Below are 19,518 nucleotides of genomic sequence, written 5' to 3'. Positions count from 1 at the left end.
ATTGGTTTAAATCCATGCTTTAACTTTTACATGTGCAATTTTCTTGTGTAGACAAGGCCTGTGTTTCTTATCCATAAGAGAGATTCTTCACTTTGAATTTTGTTCTTAGGAGGCTTGTTCCATGTATTTATGCAACATAAGTGAGCATGCAGAACTTCTTTAGAATTTTTTCCAAACATTTAATCAAAGTTAGACACAGAGGGCCAGATTTCTGGAAAAGTTTTGCATGCACTGCTATCATGACTGCACAAAAACTGGGTAAATGTGTGCACAAACAACCATAGGAAACATTAGATGCCTTTCTAAAAGATGTGCTCTAGCTCTGGTGGTAGTTTTGGCTGTTACTTGATGCAGTAACCAGCTGGTTAAATTCTATGGCCTATGTTATGCAGGAGATCAGACTAGAACAAGCCGTGAACCAAGTTTGGAAACCTCTGGACTAGATAGTTATAATGGTCCCTTCTGGCCCTAAAATCTATGAAGCTATCAACTGCACTTTCAATTACCCAGTTTTCACGCACAGTCACAGGAATTGCACACACAAATTGAGGGTATAACTGCACATTCATTTTGTGTATGCACCTTTTAAAAATGCAGGTCTGAAAGGTTTGGTACCCTGCCTTGTGCACCTTGGATAATTGAGAACATACCTTATTTAGCTCAACTGAGGGCTTGTCTACACTGACACTTTACAGCATTGCAACTTTCTCGCTCAGGGGTGTGCCAAAACACCCCCATGAGCACTGCAAGTTTCAGTGCTATAAAGTGCCAATGTAGACAATGCACCAGCATTGGAGCTGCGCAACCAGAGCTGGGAGCCACACCCCTTGTGGAGGTGGTTTTTTTTGAGTGCTAGGAGAGCTCTCTCCCAGCGCTCTGCCACGACTATGCAGCACTTTAATATTGCCAGTGTAGACTAGCCCTAAACTTGTGCTCAAGAGGCAATGAAAGCCATTTTGACTTACTTTCTCAGGCATAAGTGCACTCTGTGTGCTCTCCTTCAAGCCAGCCAGAAGAAGATTATTTATTCTGGACTTGTCTAGGTGAACAAGTAGTGTGCAGAAAGCTGGGGTGTAAATCTACACAGCTCCAGCTTGCCAGGTGCTAACTGTCTATGGGCCTGCTAAAAGTTCCCTGGTGTACTTTGACTACTGCTGTTAGCTTAGAGCAAAGAAGCAGCAGGGGAGAAATTGTGTCTCAGGGGATGTTTCTGAGTCTCCATGCCTCCTGGGACTGTGCAGTTTATCTTATGTACATATATGGCCTCCATTACTGTAGTGTCTGAGCACCTCAGAATCTTTAATGTATTTAACCTCACAACATCCCTGTGAGGTAGGACAGTGCTATTATCCCCATTTTACAGATGAGTAGCTAAAGGACAAATTGAAACTAAAGAACTTCCCCAAAGTCACACAGGAAGTCTATGGCAGAGCAGGGAATTGAACCCAGATCTCTTGAGTCCCAGGCATGCTAAATATTTGGATTGTGGTTCTTTTCTTACTTTGGGCTGTGCCTAAAGTCACATCTAGTCTCAAGTAAGTATTACATTTTATTAGAGTTGGTTGGAAAAATTCTGGTGAAACATTTTTTTCTGTTGGAATTTGCTGATTCATTGGAATTGAATTCTTTCAGGGATACAGTTTGATTTCAGTGAAGTTCCAATGGAACCCAGGCAAGGTTCTGATAGAAAGCTGCCTGGTTTCCTGCCAGCTCACCCACCCAGCTCTTTGGCAGCCCATCTGAGGGGCTACTGAGGAGTCAGGAGCCTGAAAGCCCTGGGAGTCCTGACTCCTAGGTGCATGGTGCCACAATAGCCTAGGCTTACACAAGTTCCAGGCTCTCCTGCTTTTGGGCAGCCCACGAGGTGGATTGCCCCAGAGCTAGGGCACCATTCTCTTCCATGGAGAATTCTGAAAATGTAAGGGTTTGTTCTGATTTGGAACTAAACCACATTTTGAAATTAGAAAAGCCTCCAGAAAACATTATTGCCTTTCTTTGCCCAGTTCTCATTATGATATTGTTTCTTCAGATATGGATCTTTTCACCAAAATAGACCAAAAATACTATTTGAATTATTCTGGAAGATAAAGACCACTGAGTATTTTAAGTGAACACATTCTTAATCCCTGGAGACAGATTTTTTAATGTGTTGCACTAATAAACTAATGTGTTGCTAAAATAGGACAAAGCATGAGAGACATAGTAGCAGTCGTCTCTGTTCCCCCTCCTGTTCTGTTATCTTAGTGATCGTGTTTTGTCCTGATGTAGAGGTGCTTAGATTCAAGGATTAAGTTCTGAAAGGAGGAGACTGAAATATTTCAGTCTGATAGGTTATCTGTTACCCCAAAATCCTGGAATTTCCCATAATGAATAATGTAGGAGAATTCCTGAAAAAGAACAGTTTGATTATTGATAGCCAACTTAAATTCAAGGGTAAGACTCATGCTTAATTTCCAGAAGTTCTTTTAAGGTACTGTATAACTGTCATGTCAGATAAGGAAAATTCATTGATGTAGTACACTCATTTTCTGACATGATTCCAGATCAGAGTTTAACTGCTGTAGTACAGTGTCACTGAACAAAAGAATAGAATACTGAACCGAAAACTGGTTAAAGCCCAGGAAACAAAATATAGCCATAGATTGAACTTTTCATAATGAAAAAGAACTAAGAATGGAGTAACCCCGCAGTACATTAATGTCAGAATGGGGATTTCATTAGGCCCAGTGTATTACTCTCTTCTCTCAGCATCAGAAGTAAAGGGTAATTACTGCAGCAGCCAGAGGACTAGGAGAAGAGTCAGACAATCTGTTATCCCCAAAAGCCTCTTGGGTTTATCTACAATGCGGTGTAAGCTATGGGTTAGTGGGACTCAAGTCAGCTGGCCTTTGTTAGAGAACCCTGGGCTTGAGAATTTACATTATTTTTTAACCCTATGTTAAGGCTTTTCTATCCCATGCTCAAACCTGGGGTTCTCATGTTTACACTGCAGTGCACACATGCAAGTCAGAGTTACCATATCCCAGTCTCTAGGACACGCCTGAAATGTGGCCATTGTAGCCCTAGGACAGTGGTGCACTACGGGAAAGTTTGAACAGCCGCTAATACACCCTGCCAAGCAGTCATTTTGGTCTGTGTGCTCCCAGCTACCGGAGCCAGCAACATGGAGGCAACACCTTTTGGTTAACTTCTCTTGCTTGTGCTTTTATTCCTGTGTCAGGAAACTGGGAGAGTATCTGTGAGATGCTGGTGGACTTTTCAGCAACATTTTCTGTCCCACCAAAGGTACCTAATAGATATCCTGATGGAGCTGCAGCAAGTGGAGGAGGAGTACCATGGCATCACAGAGTCACACTGGCGGAAGCTGCTCAGTATAACAGCTGATGCCCCCTACATAGACCACAGCTTCTGATGCAGGGCCACAAGCTCAGACTGGTGGGGCCACATCATCATGCAGACCTGGGATGATGAACAGTTGGTCTAGAACTTTTGTATTAAGAAAACTATGTTTCTGGAGCTTTGTGAGCAGCTTATTCCGATCCTCCAGCGGAGACATAAGTGAGGTCCAGAGCAGGTTGGTATAAGCATTTGGAAGCTGGCTACCCCAGACTACTACAGGTCCATTGCCAACCAGTTTGGAATTGGAAAGTCGACTGTGGGTAAACAGGTGGTGGAGGTAACTGAGGCAATCAGGCATGTGGCTTACCCCAAGATGGCAGGCATTAAAGATATTCCAGAGGTAATTTCTTGATTTGAGAGAATGGGATTTTCTGCCTGTGCCTGGGCCGTTGATGGGACTCATGTGCCCATAATTTATCCTCCTCGAGAAGCACATGAGTACATAAACCACAGGGGATACTACTCCATTTTTATGCAGGCACTAGTGGACCACAGAGGCAGATTTACGAATGTCGACTTGGGCTGTACTGAAAAAGTTCACAATGCCAGAAGCAGCAAAGAATCCTGTTTCATCATGAGGTTGATGGATTTCCACTCCATATGGCTAAATGCAGTGCCTTGCATGGTGTCAGGTATCAGAGAGGTAGCCGTGTTAGTCTGGATCTGTAAAAGCAGCATTCTTTGCTGCTTTTACAAATCCAGATTAACACGGCTACTCCTCTGATACTTGACACAATGCCAGAATGTTTTTGCTGCTTAGAAGTTTACATTCATAGATAGGCTGGGACAGTATTCCCACTGAATTATACTGACATAAATGGTGTTATTGTCACAACTGTTATTCTGAGGGTTCTCGCATACTCCTTTTTGTCTTGGCTTATGAAAACATACCCTGATTTCAGAAGTCTTAGCAAAACATAAGTGTAATTAGAATGATTGTTGATTGTGCTTTTGCCAGAGTAAAATAATGTTGGAGATGTCTACAAACCCATTTGGATGCCAGTGTTATTAATTCTGTCTGCATTACTGTGGCTTGCCGTGCTCTTCACAATCTTTGGGAAGCTGGCAGTGAACGATTTCCCCCTGAATGGACGTATGGCAGCAAAAGGATGCTGGATCAGTACCCTAAACCAGAAAGTGCACCTACCACTGTGGGAGCTGGTTGCACCCAAACAGCAGAAGTCATGGATGCTTTGTGTTGTCACGTTATGGACTTGAATGGCCCAATGAAAGAGGGGAATAGTAGGAATGTGCTTGTAGGCGTAAGTGATTCATTATTTTTTGGCCATAATGGACAGGAGCTGCTGAAACAGTTCTCTCTGTTGAGCTCTGTCCTCCTTCCTTAGCTGCCATTCCTATTCCAGGAACTGCTTTGCAAATATCTGCTCCCTTGCTGAAACCCAGTCCTGCACCTGGGCAGCAAGCCTCAGCCTTTCCTCCTGCCTGTCAGTATGCCATTATTCTAGTCTTTCATCCCTCTTCTTCTGGTACTGAACCTGCTGGAGAGCATTGACCATAACTTCATCATGGAAACACTCTGTTTTAGAACAGTCCTTGATGGGAAATACTCCCTTTTAGAACAGTCCTTGATGGTGCATTGGGCTAGGGATTGAGTTCCCAAAGAACAACAGGCAGTATAGGTTGCAGGTCCTGAAATAGGACAAGAAACAGAGGGTTATTGTCTGAACTTGCTCAGTGGATGTGCACAGAATTAATTATTGTGTCATCTCAAGGACACAAAATGTAGCCTCTCTAAAAGTGAACCAACATACTGTGAAGGGGATGCTTCAGTCCTCATCCTGTCATCAAACAACACATTTGTGAGCGGGGTGGACTAGTTGGCTATACAGGGGGGCTGGAAAATACGCCCTTCCCCGCAATGTGATTAAATATTTAGAGTTCCTGCTCCTAGAAAAGTTTGCAGCTATCAGCAACCAGCATTGGGTCAGAATTCATGAGGGAATTAGCAACATGTTGCTGAGTTATCTCACGCATGGCTTATCCTGTTATTGCTGCACACAAACACACTGAAATCTGCAGCTTTCCTCCACCCCACACCTGGCATTTATAAATATATGAAATTCCGAGTTGCTATTTTGAACTCCATGTCTCTCTTAGTGGCCATACGCTGGTAGCCAGGACTTATCAGTTTTGCATTGCTTCTTAGAGCAGAAATCCCTCCCATTACTGTAATAATAAACTGCAAATTTTAGTTATACATTTACTGGGCTTTGGGTTGGCTTCTGTCTCCATCGGGCTCAACAGTGGGCTGTTCCTTTGGGGGCGGCGGTGGGGGGAGGAATCAAACAGCCCTTCCAAGTAGAGACCAAGAATTTGCTGTTGATCCAAATCCACAATCTGCTGTGGGATTGGCTTCATTAAGTGTCACTTCATGATCCTCATTGGGAACCTGCTGCTGGCTCCCATCAGTCCTCATGCTGGATTCAGGGCACCATTCTGGCTGACCAGGTCATCATGAAGCATGGTTGGCTCCGTGCTAGGAGAGTGCCCAGAACCCAATCAAAGTCATCACACAATGCACATGTTGTTGGCGAATTGTCCGAGGTGTGATTCTTGTCCCTGGTCTTCTGGTATTTGCTCTTCAGCCTCTTTTTATGCTGCCTGCACCAATCACCTGTCCGGAAAATCTGCAGAGCTGCCAGCTTGTTAGCTATCTGCTGGTATGTGTGGTCATTCCTGGTGCTTTTGCTGAAGTCCACAGTTTTACTGGCCTTGCACCAGAGATTCACCAAAATTTAGCTGTGCTCCTGTGACCATGAAGCAGCTCACTTTGCAGAAGGCTTGATTGATTCACTCTTCACTGCAGACCCAAGAGGCTCTCTGATAGTGTGCTTGCACCTCAGTGATCAGAAGAGAATGGGTTAACACTGGGCTGAGCTGCTGCCGTTCACCAAAGGGTGGAGGTTTCCATTTTCAATAGAATGGATTGGAGATTGTTAGGATACAGAAGACCAAGGAAGTTGTCCTATGGAATTGTGGGATACTTTGGACAGACTACTGGGACGTGAGTCAATTAGGGCTGCATCTACAATGCAAAGCAGTAGGGCTAGGTCCTGACTTACTTGTGCTCAGACCCTGCCACCTTGTGGGGCTGAGCCCTGGGTTAGTGCAATTGTAGTGTAGACACAAGGAGAGTTAGGCGTGAGCCCGAGCTCAAGGACGGACTTATGTTGCAGTGTAGATATACCCATAGAGACATACCCTCAAAAGAGCAGAGGTTGGAATAGTCAGCAGGCTGCCTGATGAACATCCAAGCAGCAGGGGACAACTGGCCAGTTATAGGGCTTGTCTACATCACAAAGTTGCAGCACTGGTGAGGGGGTTACAGCGCTGCAACTTAGGAGGTGTACACATCTGCAGGGCATCACCAGCGCTGCAACTCCCTGTTTGCAGCGCTGGCCATACTCCCGTTTTGTCTCGGGTGTAGAGGATCCAGCGCTGGTGATCCAGCGCTGGTAATCAAGTGTAGACACTTACCAGCGCTTTTCTTGACCTCCGTGGAATAAGCAGGTATCCCAGCATACTTGAGGAAACCTCTGGTAATCAAGCAGGTCTCCTTCCCCGGTTTGCTCTCGCGTTCCCCGAACCCCCGAGCAAGCAGGTCTCCTTCCCTGCGGTTTGCAGGGGGGTTCAGGGAACGCGAGAGCAAACTGTGGCAAAGCTGGTCTCCTTCCCTGGTTTGCTCTCGCGTTCCCCGAATCCCCGAGCAAGCAGGTCTCCTTCCCTGCGGTTTGCTCTCGCGTTCCCCGAATCCCTGAGTAAGCAGGTCTCCTTCCCTGCGGTTTGCTCTCGCGTTCCCCGAATCCCCGAGCAAGCAGGTCTCCTTCCCTGCAGTTTGCAGGAGGGTTCAGGGAACGCGAGAGCAAACCGCGGCGAAGCTGGTCTCCTTCCCCGGTTTGTTCTCGTGTTCCCCGAACCCCCGTGCAAGCAGGTCTCCTTCCCTGCGGTTTGCTCTCGCGTTCCCCGAATCCCCGAGCAAGCAGGTCTCCTTCCCTGCGGTTTGCAGGAGGGTTCGGGGAACGCGAGAGCAAACCGCGGCGAAGCTGGTCTCCTTCCCCGGTTTGCTCTCGCGTTCCCCGAACCCCCGTGCAAGCAGGTCTCCTTCCCTGCGGTTTGCAGGGGGGTTCGGGGAACGCGAGAGCAAACCGCGGCGAAGCTGGTCTCCTTCCCCGGTTTGCTCTCGCGTTCCCCGAACACCCCTTGAAGCCGCCCAACAGCGCTGCAGTATGGCCACATCTAACACCACTTGCAGCGCTGGTTGCTGTAAGTGTGGCCACTCTGCAGCGCTGGCCCTATACAGCTGTACTAATACAGCTGTAACAACCAGCGCTGCAAAATTGTAGATGTAGACATACCCATAAAGTGGTCAGACCACAAGGTCTTGATCCCTAGAACATAACTAAAAGGTCAGGGAGAGTATGTCAGGACATTTGAGTAGATAGCTGCATGTAGGGGAAGGAAGGGGACATCACCTGGCCTACCCCAGTCCAAAGTTTGTGGAAATTTCTCCAAATTTTATTTATAATGAAACTGCAAAGCACGTGGGTTTTACATTTTGCAGTATTTTTATACACTATTTTACTATTGGGCTTGGCAGGATTCTGTTTTAATTACTAAATGACAGTAAAACATCAATTTCAGCTGACACATTGAAATCAATGAAAAAAAGCATAAATCAGTTACCGTCGGCGTGCCCTCAGGGATCAGATATCACTGGCCCTGTCACTGTGCTCCCTGCACTGCCTCAAGATACTTGACAGCTGCAGAAGGCTCCCTGCATGGCCAGTGAGCCAGTGACACTCAGCTGTTGCGGAAGGCTGCTGTCCTGGCCTGGTGAAGCAAAGACTCCCATCCAGGACTGCAGAGACTCCCATCCAGGACTGCGAGGAGGAGGCATGCCTGGCTATGGAGGATGCCACCCAACTCCTGAATGGCTCCATCTCCAGGCAAGAGCCATTAAGCAGCAGGGTGACCTCTGAGGGACTCATCCTCACTGCAGCCCTGGCTGGGAGTTCTCTGCTCTGCCCTTCCAGGACCCCAGCCTTCCCTGCACCATGTGCCTGCAGGGATCCAGTGTCACCAGCCCAGAGGCTATGCAGGGAGCCCTCTGCAGCTCTGATGTCAAGTGTCTGCTCACTCACTCACCAGCCAGGAGGGTGGCAGCTGTCCCGTGGCAGGAACTGTTCAGCAGCTGCCTGACCTCCCCACTGCCATGGCTCATCCTCCTCTTTACAGTCCTAGTCAGGGGATCTCTGCTCCGTTGGGCCAGGATAACTGCAACTTCCTCAACGTGTTGTGCCCTGAGGCCTTGGGCCTCTAAGCCGCACTGGGAGACCCCCACTGCCCCACTCTCGGCGCTGCCCTAACCTTAACCCCAACCCTTCTCCCCACAAGTGTAAAAATACAAATAGATACAAATAGAAAAAAACCTTAAAATAACAATCACAGACATTAGAAAAAGATAAAAATCAAATTCTGATCAGCCTAGTTATTATTTATTAATAGCTTTTAAACTCTGACAGTGTAAAGTGTATGGTGTATCAGAACTGAGCTGTAACACTTTCAATAGTTTGCAAGCCCTCTAGTAGGCCTTACTGTCTTCCTACAGTGGGGGAGCTAATAGGGAGCCGTGGGGAACATTGCCTCCCCAGTGGTCTTGAGGTGTATGTGTGGCACCTTTTCAAGCACATTATGCAGTTGACAAAAGGAGGTGATCATCACGAATTTTCATATGGGGCAGAAGAGTGAGCCCAGCTTGCATTCACCCAGCAAGAGAGCCTCCTGTCTTGCAGAGCTGGACCCACTCTCCACTCCAAGTATTGTGACTTGGAGCCCAGGGTTGTGTGGTGCTGTGACCCTGTCCACCATGTCACAATGCCACTCTCAAATTTGGCTTTGCTGCCTCTCCCCCATGACAGAGGAGCAGACCTGAATGATGCTGTGAACCCTGTGTACCAGGTCACAATGACTGGAGTGGGAAGCCAGGCCTCACTCCATGGGACAGGAGCTGCTGCTGCCAGGTGAGTATGCAGTGGCTTGCTCTCCAGCCACTGCTCCCTTCTGTGGGGGTCTCCCCTCCTCACTAGGGCCTTGGCTACACTGGAGAGTTGCAGCGCTGGTGGTGGGTTTACAGCGCTGCAACTTACTCACCATCCACACTTGCAAGGCACATACAGCGCTGCATCTCCCTGGCTGCAGCGCTGGCTATGCTCCTGCTCTGCCTGGGGTATAAGGATTACAGCGCTGGTGATGCAGCGCTGCTCCGCAAGTGTGGCCACCAAAAGCGCTGTAATTGGCCTCCAGAGTATTCGGAGGTATCCCAGAATGTCTGTTCAGCCACTTTGCTCATCAGTTCGCACTCTACTTCCCTCAGGTGACCCGCCCTTTAAATGCCCCGGGAATTTTAAAAATCCCCTTCCTGTTTGCTCAGCCAGGTGTGGAGTGCAATCAGAATCTTTCCAGGTGACCATGCCTCCACGCGCCAAACGAGCCCCAGCATGGAGCAATGGTGAGTTGCTGGACCTCATCAGTGTTTGGGGTGAGGAAGCTGTGCAGTCACAGCTGCGCTCCAGCTGTAGGAATTACTATACCTATGGGCAGATCTCAAGGGCCATGCTGGAAAGGGGCCATGACCGGGACGCAGTGCAGTGCAGGGTTAAAGTGAAGGAGCTGTGGAGTGCCTATTGCAAAGCCCGCGAGGGAAACCGCGGCTCAGGTGCTGCCCCCACGACCTGCCGTTTTAACAAGGAGCTGGACGCGATACTTGGGGGTGACCCCACTGCCAATCCGACGACCACGATGGACACTTCAGAGCTGGGGGGGGGGGGGAACCGATAGTGAGGGTACTGTGGTGGGAGGAGACACCTCGGAGTCCCAGGAGGCATGCAGCCAGGAGCGCTTCTCAAGCCAGGAGGAACGTAGCCAGTCGCAGCAGCTGGAACTTGTTGGTGAAGGACAAGCAGAGGAGTAGGTTCCCGGTAAGCAGCTTTTATTTTCAGGATGGAAATGTTTCGGGAGAGGACGGGGGGTTAGGGCTGCATGCATGCATGCCTAGATGTGGAATAGCCCATTGATGTGGTCTATCACGTTGCGGTAATCGGCCTCGATAATCTCTTCAAAAGTTTCAGCCAGAGCGTGAGCAATGCGCTTGCACAAGTTTATAAGGAGAGCCACTGTGGTCCTTGTCCCGGTCAGGCTAACTCGTCCGCGCCACTGTGCCGCGAGGGGTGGACCATGGCTGCACACAGGCAAGCTGCATAGGGGCCAGGGCAGAATCTGCATTGCAGTAGAAGACCCTCCCGCTCTTCCCAGGTGACCCGCAGCAGCGAGTTATCTTCCAGGATTAACTCCTGTGGAAAATGTTGGGAGCGTGTTCAGTGTAGATGCCCCCTGCAGTACTTTGCGTTCCCCAACGCACAGAAACCCCTGCACATCCCTGAAGCAATCATTCCCCCTTACTCACCATTTCCTGCCTCCTGTGGGTTAGGTGTGCTCTGTTTGGTATGGGAAAAGTATGCTAAAGTGAAGACTGTATACTCCTTCACTGTGTGGGAATAACTGTCTGGGTGAAATTATAAACAATGCAGCCTGTGTTAACTGTTGCCATTTTTGTCTTTCGAACAGTGTCCTTGACTACTGGACTGCCCGTATCATCCACTGGCCAGAGGCTACAAAACCTCAGGAAGAAGCACGAAAAAGCAAAGATGTGCTGAAAGCAGTTATGGCTCACTCTGCCAGAGAGAGTAAAAAACTGCAGGACTGGAGGAAAGAACTCCAGGACTGGAGAGAAAGGGAAAGCAGGCTCCGCCAGAGAAACGCAGCGGCTAAGAAGAAAAGCACGGAGCAGCTGATAAGCATCCTGGCGCACCAAGCAGACTTTATCCAGTCACTCATAGCCATGTAGGCAGAGCACTACCGTGCCTGCCCCCTGCCCCCGTCCCAAAGCTCTTTCCCTTGTGCCCCAATCTCAGCTCCAAACCCACTTCCCCAGCATCCAGGTTCTTACCACCACCAGCTGCCCCCAACACCTGTACGTTCACCAACCAGCCCTGAGAACTACGACCCTTACCCTCTGCACTCAACCCCCATCACCATGCAGTATTTTCATCCTGAAGTGCAGTAGTCATTGCACAGCACTCCAGACAGGACATATTCAAATCTCTGACTGTACAGTTCACCATCCCACCCCCCTGCCCTTTTAGGTTCTCAAAATGTTGTGTGTCTGTCAAGAAAGTTATTTTCTTTTCAATAAATGAATTCTTGGCTTTGAAAACAGTCTTTATTATCGCAGAAAGTGAAAGATACCGTAGCCCAGGAAAGAAACAGGCACTGCAAATCATTTTAGGAAAAACAGATTCCTACTAACATTGTAACCACTGCACTTCACTCCTGTGCAAGGCACCAAACATTACTGTTGATCTTCAGCCTCAGATTCCTCCCTCAAGGCATCCCTAATCCTTGTAGCCCTGTGCTGGGCCTCTCTAGTAGCCCTGCTCTCTGGCTGTGCAAATTCAGCCTCCAGGCGTTGAACCTCGGAGGTCCATTCCTGACTGAATGTTTCACCCTTCCCTTCACAAATATTATGGAGGGTACAGCACGCGGATATAACCGCAAGGATGCTGCTTTCCCCCAAGTCTAGCTTCCCGTACAGAGATCTCCAGCGCCCTTTTAAATGGCCAAAAGCGCACTCAGTCATTCTGCACCGGCTCAGCCTGTAGTTGAACCGGTCCTTGCTCCTGACAAGCTTCCCTGTATACGGTTTCATGAGCCAAGGCATTAACGGGTAAGCGAGGTCTCAAAGGATCACAATGGGCATTTCAGCTTCCCCTACTGTGATCTTGCAGTCTGGGAAAAAAGTCCCGGCCTGCATCTTCCTGAACAAGCCACTGTTCTGAAAGATGCATGCATCATGCACCTTTCCAGGCCAGTCTGTGTTAATGTCAATGAAACGCTCACGGTGATCCACAAGCGCTTGGAGAACCATAGAGAAATACCCCTTCCGATTAATGTACTCAGATGCTAGGTGGGGTGGTGCCAGAATAGGAATATGTGTCCCATCTGTCGCCCCTCCACAGTTAGAGAAAACCATTTGTGCAAAGCCAGCCACAATGTCCTGCACGTTTCCCAGAGTCATGGTTCTTCTTAGCAGGATGCAATTAATGGCCCTGCAAACTTGCGTCAACACAATTTCAACGGTCAACTTTCCCACTTCAAACTTGTTTGCGACCGATCGGTACCTGTCTGGAGTTGCCAGCTTCCAGATTGCAATAGCCACCCGCTTCTCCACAGGCAGGGCAACTCTCAATCTCGTGTCCTTGTGCTACAGGGTGGGGCGAGCTCCTCACACAGTCCCATGAAAATGGCTTTTCTCATCCGAAAGTTCTGCAGCCACTGCTCATCATCCCAGACTTCCATGACAATGTGATCCCACCACTCAGTGCTTGTTTCTTGAGCCCAAAAGCGGCGTTCCACGGTGCTGAGCATTTCTGTGAATGCCACAAGCCATTTAGTGTCATACGCATCAGGGGACTCGATATCGTCGTCGGACTCCTCACTGTCACTTTGGAGCTGAAGGAATAGCTCAACTGCCAAACGTGATATGCTGGCGACACTTGTCAGCAAAATCCTCAGCAGCTCGGCTCCATTTCCCACAGAAATTGCCCTGCACAGAAAACATTCGGAGACTCACAATGGCGCCAAACGTGGTTGGAAAAACAATGACTGCTGGGATGTGAAGCGATGCACCACGAGGCGTTGGGACAGGAAGCGGAATGACCCGCACCCTTCCGTCCCCTTCCCACAACCCATGGTGCCAAAATGGGAAGAGGTGCTCTGTGGGATAGCTGCCCACAATGCACCACTCCCAACAGCTCTGCAAATGCTGCATATGTGGCCACACTGCAGCGCTGGTAGCTGTCAGTGTGGCCATACTGCAGCGCTTTCCCTACACAGCTGTATGAAGACAGCTGTAACTCCCAGCGCTGTACAGCTGTAAGTGTAGGCATGGCCTAGGATTGCAGGGTTGGAAGGAAGGGGTGCTGCTGCAGAGAGGAGGAGGAGTGGCGGTGGAGGAGAATGAGTGCACCTCTTGAATAGGGAGTCACCGCTAATGACCCCATTTGCAAAATCTGCTGCTGGCCACAACAGCAGCATATGTATGTAGCTAGGCCTTGCATGCTGTATGTTGTTTAAAAAACTGGTTATTTGGACCTCCCTGTGACTGTCTGGTTGCTTTCTGTTATGTTTGTCTAAAGAGCAAAAGAGATGACACAATGCATGCTCCCCATATTGTTCTGCAGAGCTAGGCAGAAGAGAGCCTACTTTAGAGTCTAGCCTGCAGCCAGGGAGAGTGTAGAATAAGAAGTGAAGGCTAGTGTGTTGGGCAGCCTGGAGAACAGTGCAGCAGCTGAGGTCCGGGTTGCCAGGATAAATGAACCTCTGAAGCTGCTACTCGCTATTGCCTTCCTTAGTATGTGTGAGGGGAAGGAGGGCTTCAATTGGGCCACTTGGACAACACCAGAAGGATGAGGCTCAGGGTGTAGAGTCACCTGGAGAGGACAGTAAAAAGCATTCCTCAGAAATAATAGTCTTTGAAAATAATCATCAGTTCATCTTTTGTCAGTGAGTATTTTCCAGCCATGGCTCATAGTTTCGTGTGTGTTTGTGAGGAGGCCCTGGGGCTGATGGAAATAGGGTGACCAGACAGCAAGTGTGAAAAATTGGGACGGGGTGGGGGGTAATAGGTGCCTATATAAGACAAAGACCCAAATATCGGGACTGTCCCTATAAAATCAGAACATCTGGTCACCCTAGATGGAAATGAAGGGTGCTAGGCAGCGATAGAGTAAATTAAAGTTGCCACAGAATTTTGCAGTCGTTGCTACAGAATTCAGGAAAATGCTGCCCTTTAGTGGCTGTGGAATTTGGTTCCATTGTCCCCCAGAGGACATTGGGCTCTGCCTATATGACATATATCTCTAGCCTCTGATTTACTGAACCAGGTTGTTTATGTCTTTAAAATAGTCATGTTTAATTTTATATGTCAATCTTTATTAGACATAGGCTTGAATCAAAACCCTGTCTCTGAACAATCCAGAAGTTCAGGGATCAAAATCTAGAGCAACATTTTGCAACTCAGACCAGTCTCTAATCTTGACACTTAGTTGCATTAGCCTCTTTGGCCCATTTTCATTCTTACAGATAAAGTGATTTCATAACCATAGATCCATTAACTATACATATAAATTATTGTGGTATTATTTAGATTCCATGCTTCTATGAAAAGAAACCAGAAACTGAATGACCATAGCATTATTTGGAGAAGTGAACCAAATATAGTTCCCTCTCCAGTATATAGTCTGTCTGCATTGCTGTCGTGTTGCCCGAGTAATGTAATCCTCATTATCAAAAACCAGGTTTATGTTACAAATAAAGACAAAATACTTAACACAGAAATGAATTTTTATTAGTTTACACTATTATGGTTTGTGCAATTCATGCTTCTTATTCAAAAATACAATAGGAGAACTATCTTTCATGTTCATTCTGGGCCCAGATGCCCAGCTGCACCAGAGTCCTGTTTTTCACAGATGAAGAGAGAAGGGGCAAAGTTTGTTTTTAGTCCACTGATGCACTCTCCTCTTGCTGGTTTGGCTGGCCAGTGTAAATTAGGTAGTGTCAGGTCCCTCAGACCCATGCTGCCAGTATGTCTCTTACATTGGGGGTGGTTTGGGGAAGGGTCTGGTGTCCTACAGCCTGCTATGCTGACCCTAGAGGAGTGGGTGAGTCAGTGTGGGGAAATCCTCTGCCACCCATTTAAAGCTCAGTTACTTAACCTTTGTGCCACCAGAGTACAGATGGACCAGAAGGTAGGCTGGTATCTGTCTTCTGTTACCTCTAGGGTTCTTGACAGCCCTTGGATTCAGACACCTAATTATCCAGTTCATTGCATGCCACACAAGGGAATTAAAAAGTGTAAGTTACACCACTTCCTAGTAAAAGTTGGTCCTCATACTCCAAACCATAGGCACTCTTGTGTTTGTTGCCCTGAAGAATGAACAGCAAGCAGTGTAACTTATCATCAGCTCTCACTCCATACACTGTTTAAAATTGTGTGTGTGTGTGGTTGTAATGAAAGAAGGCATGACTAAAGGAAGCAGCACATTATGAGAGTGTAACTTCAGGGTGCAAGACAGTTTTAAATAGACTGCTTTCCCTATGCCTCAACGTGTTCGCTGTAGAAGTGAGACACAGGAAACGGGGAGGGATGTGGGTATAGTATGAAGAGGACCATGGTGGTAGGAGTGATGGCCTACTGAAATGTGAATGGACCCTCACTCCACAGCCAGCCAATGATCGGGACATAGTGGTGGCATTGCCAGCAATCAGCATCAGTATGCTGAACATTAAGCAGCAAGAAGGATAAACAGAACAACAGTATCATCCTACTGAGGAAACAGTGACAAAAAGCAGAACAGAATTGTGCCCTTGTAATAAGGGCACAATATGACTAGGCTCCTGGGTAGACAAGAGATATGAGAGGGATTTGGTTTGCTAGGGTCAGACATTTGTAACGTCTGCCATACCTGAGATACACAGATGTTCTTGGTTTTGACCACATTGTCAAATGTATAGATTTCAGCCCTTAAAGAGCAACCAGGCCCCTCAAATTGCTGTCTTCTCTGGGTTACTGCTCCATTGTATCTGATGATCTTATTAATGGTTTGTATTACAGGAACATCTAGAGGCTGCAACCAAGATTAGGGCACAGTACAAACACACAGTGAGAGACAGTCCCTGTCCCAAAAGGCTCATAAACTAAATACACATAAGTGAGAGTAGAAACAGGCACAGAGTGGTGATGTGACTTGCTCAAGGTCACAGTGAAAGTCAGTGGCACAATCAAGGTCCTAGGTTCATGCCCTGCCCACTGTTGCCCCACCTGCCATGTGTCTGTTGCAAGACTGAGCCCTTTAAGAGATTTCTGTGGGGTTTTTTACATTTTTGTTATGAAAACATGTCTTGCTTTTATTGTTTGTTTTTAAATTGCTTTATAGTTTTATTGTGCTGGGAAGGGTAAGACGTGTGTGTGTAGGCACACGTGTGCTCAGCCTGCACTGAAGATGAGTTTGGGGTCAATGGAAGTAATCTATGATTCTCATTTGCAGGGAGAGAGCGTTGCCTATTTCTATCCCTGCACTAAGGGAGTGACTTCTCGTTTGGATTGGTGTTATCTAAGAGCAGGCTTTGGGAGGCATGGATAACTTGTGGGAATGAGAGGCCTTCAGGGGCAGGAGGGAATTTCTAGGGGGGAGGATTGTTTTGTGGGAGGAAATGGAAAGGTGTGTATGTGTGTGAGAGAGAGAGAGAGAGAGAGTTCACAGTTTCATAGATGCATAGATTCTAAGGCCAGACGGGACCATTATGATCATCTAGTCTGACCTTCTGTGTGACATAGGCCATAGAATTTCCCAAAATAATTCCTAGAGAATAGTTTTTAGAAAATTATCCAATCTTGATTTTAAAATTGTCAGTAATGAAGAGTCCACTATGACCCTGGGTAAATTGTTCCAATGGTTAATTAATCTCACTGTTAATAATTTATGCCTTATTTCCAGTCTGAATTTGTCTAGCTTCCAAGTTCCAGCCATTGTATCATATTATACTTTTCTCTGCTAGATGGAAGAGCCCATTATTAAATATTTGTTCCCCATTATAGACTGTAATTAAATCAACCTTTAACCTTCTCTTTGTTAAGCTAAATAAATTGAGCTCTTTGAGTCTATCGCTATAAGAAGTGTTTTCTAATCCTTTAATCATTCAATCTTCTCTGAACCCTCTCCAATTTATCAACATCCTTTTTTAATTGTGGGCACCAGAACTGGACACAATATTCCAGCAGCAATTGCAGCAATGCCAAATACAGAGATAAAATAACCTCCCTACTCCTACTCAAGATTCCCCTGTTTATGCATCCCAGGATCACATTAGCCGTTTTGGCCACAGCATCACATTGGGAGTTCATGTTCAGTTGATTATCAACCACAACCCCCAAATCTTTTTCAGAGTCACTGCTTCCCAAGATAGAGTACCACATTCTGTAACTATGACCTACCTTCTTTGTTCCTAGATGTCTATATGTACCTTTAGCCATGTTAAAACACATATTATTTGCTTGCACCCAGTTTATCAAGAAATCCAGGTCACTCTCAATTAGTGACCTATCCTCTTCATTATTTACCATTCCCCCAATTTTTGTGTCATCTACACACTTTATCAGTGATTATTTTATTTTTTCTTCTATGTCATTCATAAAAATGTTAAATAGCATAGGGCCAAGAACTAATCTCGACAGGAAACAGACCTATTTAATGATGACTCCCTGTTTACAGTTAAATTTTGAGGCCTGTCAGTTAGCCAGTTTTTAATCTGCTTCATCTGTGCCATGCTAATTTTATTTTGTTATAGTTTTTTAATCAAAATGTTGTGCAAGTCAAATGCCGTGCTGAAGTCTATTACGTCAACACTATTACCTTTATCAACCAAATTTGTAATCTCATTAAAAAAATGTCCTTAGTTTGACAGGGTCTATTTTCCATAAACCCTTGGTGATTTGCATTAATTCAATTATTTTCTTTTAGTTATTTATTGATAGAGTCCTGTATCAGTCACTCAATTATCTTGCCCAGAATTGATGTCAGACTGAGAGGCCTATAATTATCCCAGGTCATCCCTTTACTCTTTTTAAAAATTGGCATATTAATTTCCAGTCTTCTGGAACTTTCCCAGCGCTCCAAGACTTAATGAAAATCAACAGTAATGGTCCAGTGAGCTCCTCTGCCAGTTCTTTTACAACTCTTAGATGCAAGTTATCTGGACCTGCTCATTTAATAATGTCTAACTTTAGTAGCTTCAGTTTAACATCCTTTAGAGAGATTCTCTGACATGGCCTTTGTGGCCTGCTCTAGCGGTGCTCAGTAGCAGCCCTTCAGTGACTGTCTTCAGGCAGATGAGAAGTTTGACCACATCCCCCTGTGTGCAGGAATGTGGAGGCCTGGTCTGAAGTGATTGATTATGGGGACTTTAACCCTTCACTCCCTTTTATGGTGGGTGGAAAGAGACCAATCAGGAAAAGACTATGTGTTAGAGAAAAGCCTGGCTCAAGACACTTAATTTTGGTCCTATTGATTTCACCTTATGGGTTTTGTTTTGTTTTGTTTTGTTACTAATAAAGTTATCACCATCCATTATTTAAATGATGATCTTGTATAACCAAGATCTGGTCGGATGAAATTGCAGGGCCTGTTTGACCAAATCCAATTACATTATCTATTTTATCTATCTTACTTTATCTACTCTACCTAGTATGGTAGGTGTTAGACACCATCATGATCAGCATGATATAAATATCCAGGTTGATGGCATTTTTAAAACATTGCCTTTATTAGAGTAAAGATAAGTTTACAATGATCATTTTAAATTACTTTTCAGACAAATACAGAGTTCTAGTGTGTGCTTAATGAGTCTCTCTTTATATTAAACTTCTATTGACAACAATCATTGTTATTGTTTATTATTTGTGTCACGGTTATGCTTAGGGTCCCCACTTATGAACAGGCGTTCCATTGTGCTAGGCACCGTACGAACAAGTAACGCAGAGATTGTTCCTACTCCAAGGAGCTTACAATCTAAGTACAAGATAAGAGACAACAGGTAGCTATAACAAACAGATGGGAGAGCACAAAGAAACAGTGAAATAGTATAGAGGAGTTGCATCTTACGCGGGGGTTAGGTTCTAAAGTCAATGCGTAAGGCGAAAATTGCCTTTGGTCAAACGTTCATTGAGTGGAATGGCAGGTGGAATCGCCCACACCACAGGTACAGTATTTAAATTGTTATTTTTCTCTTTTTTTGTTTTGTTTTGTTTTGCCGAGCGCCTATAGTTAAAATCGCGTAAGTTAAATGTGTCTATGATGCGACTCCACTGTATTGGTTGGTATGATAGGCAGTGGTTTTAGTGAACTATACTTTGTCATCTTCTTTGTAGGCATTTTATTACAGACATCCTACTAAACCTTCTTACTAAGGAGAGAAGCTGGC

At 46.2% G+C, this 19,518-nt stretch overlaps 1 protein-coding gene across 9 annotated transcripts in view; it reads left to right on the top strand.

Annotated features, from left to right (window-relative positions):
* Nucleotides 1-19,518, top strand: part of TRPC6 (transient receptor potential cation channel subfamily C member 6) — a 173,576-nt gene that overhangs the window by 68,463 nt on the left and 85,595 nt on the right. The window contains exon 2 of one of the 9 annotated variants that reach the window (XM_030560153.1): nt 3,286-3,574. The exons of the other annotated variants lie outside the window; for them this stretch is intronic. Within the exon in view, the coding sequence (XP_030416013.1) occupies nt 3,465-3,574 (110 nt within the window). The 5' untranslated portion in view covers nt 3,286-3,464. The remainder of the gene's footprint in view (nt 1-3,285; nt 3,575-19,518) is intronic. 9 annotated transcript variants of the gene reach the window in all.

The sequence above is a fragment of the Gopherus evgoodei genome, chromosome 1 (assembly GCF_007399415.2).
Source record: "Gopherus evgoodei ecotype Sinaloan lineage chromosome 1, rGopEvg1_v1.p, whole genome shotgun sequence".
Classification (NCBI taxonomy): Eukaryota; Metazoa; Chordata; order Testudines; family Testudinidae; genus Gopherus; species Gopherus evgoodei.
Note: the sequence above shows the minus strand (reverse complement) of the source record. Positions and strands in the feature narration are given on the sequence as shown.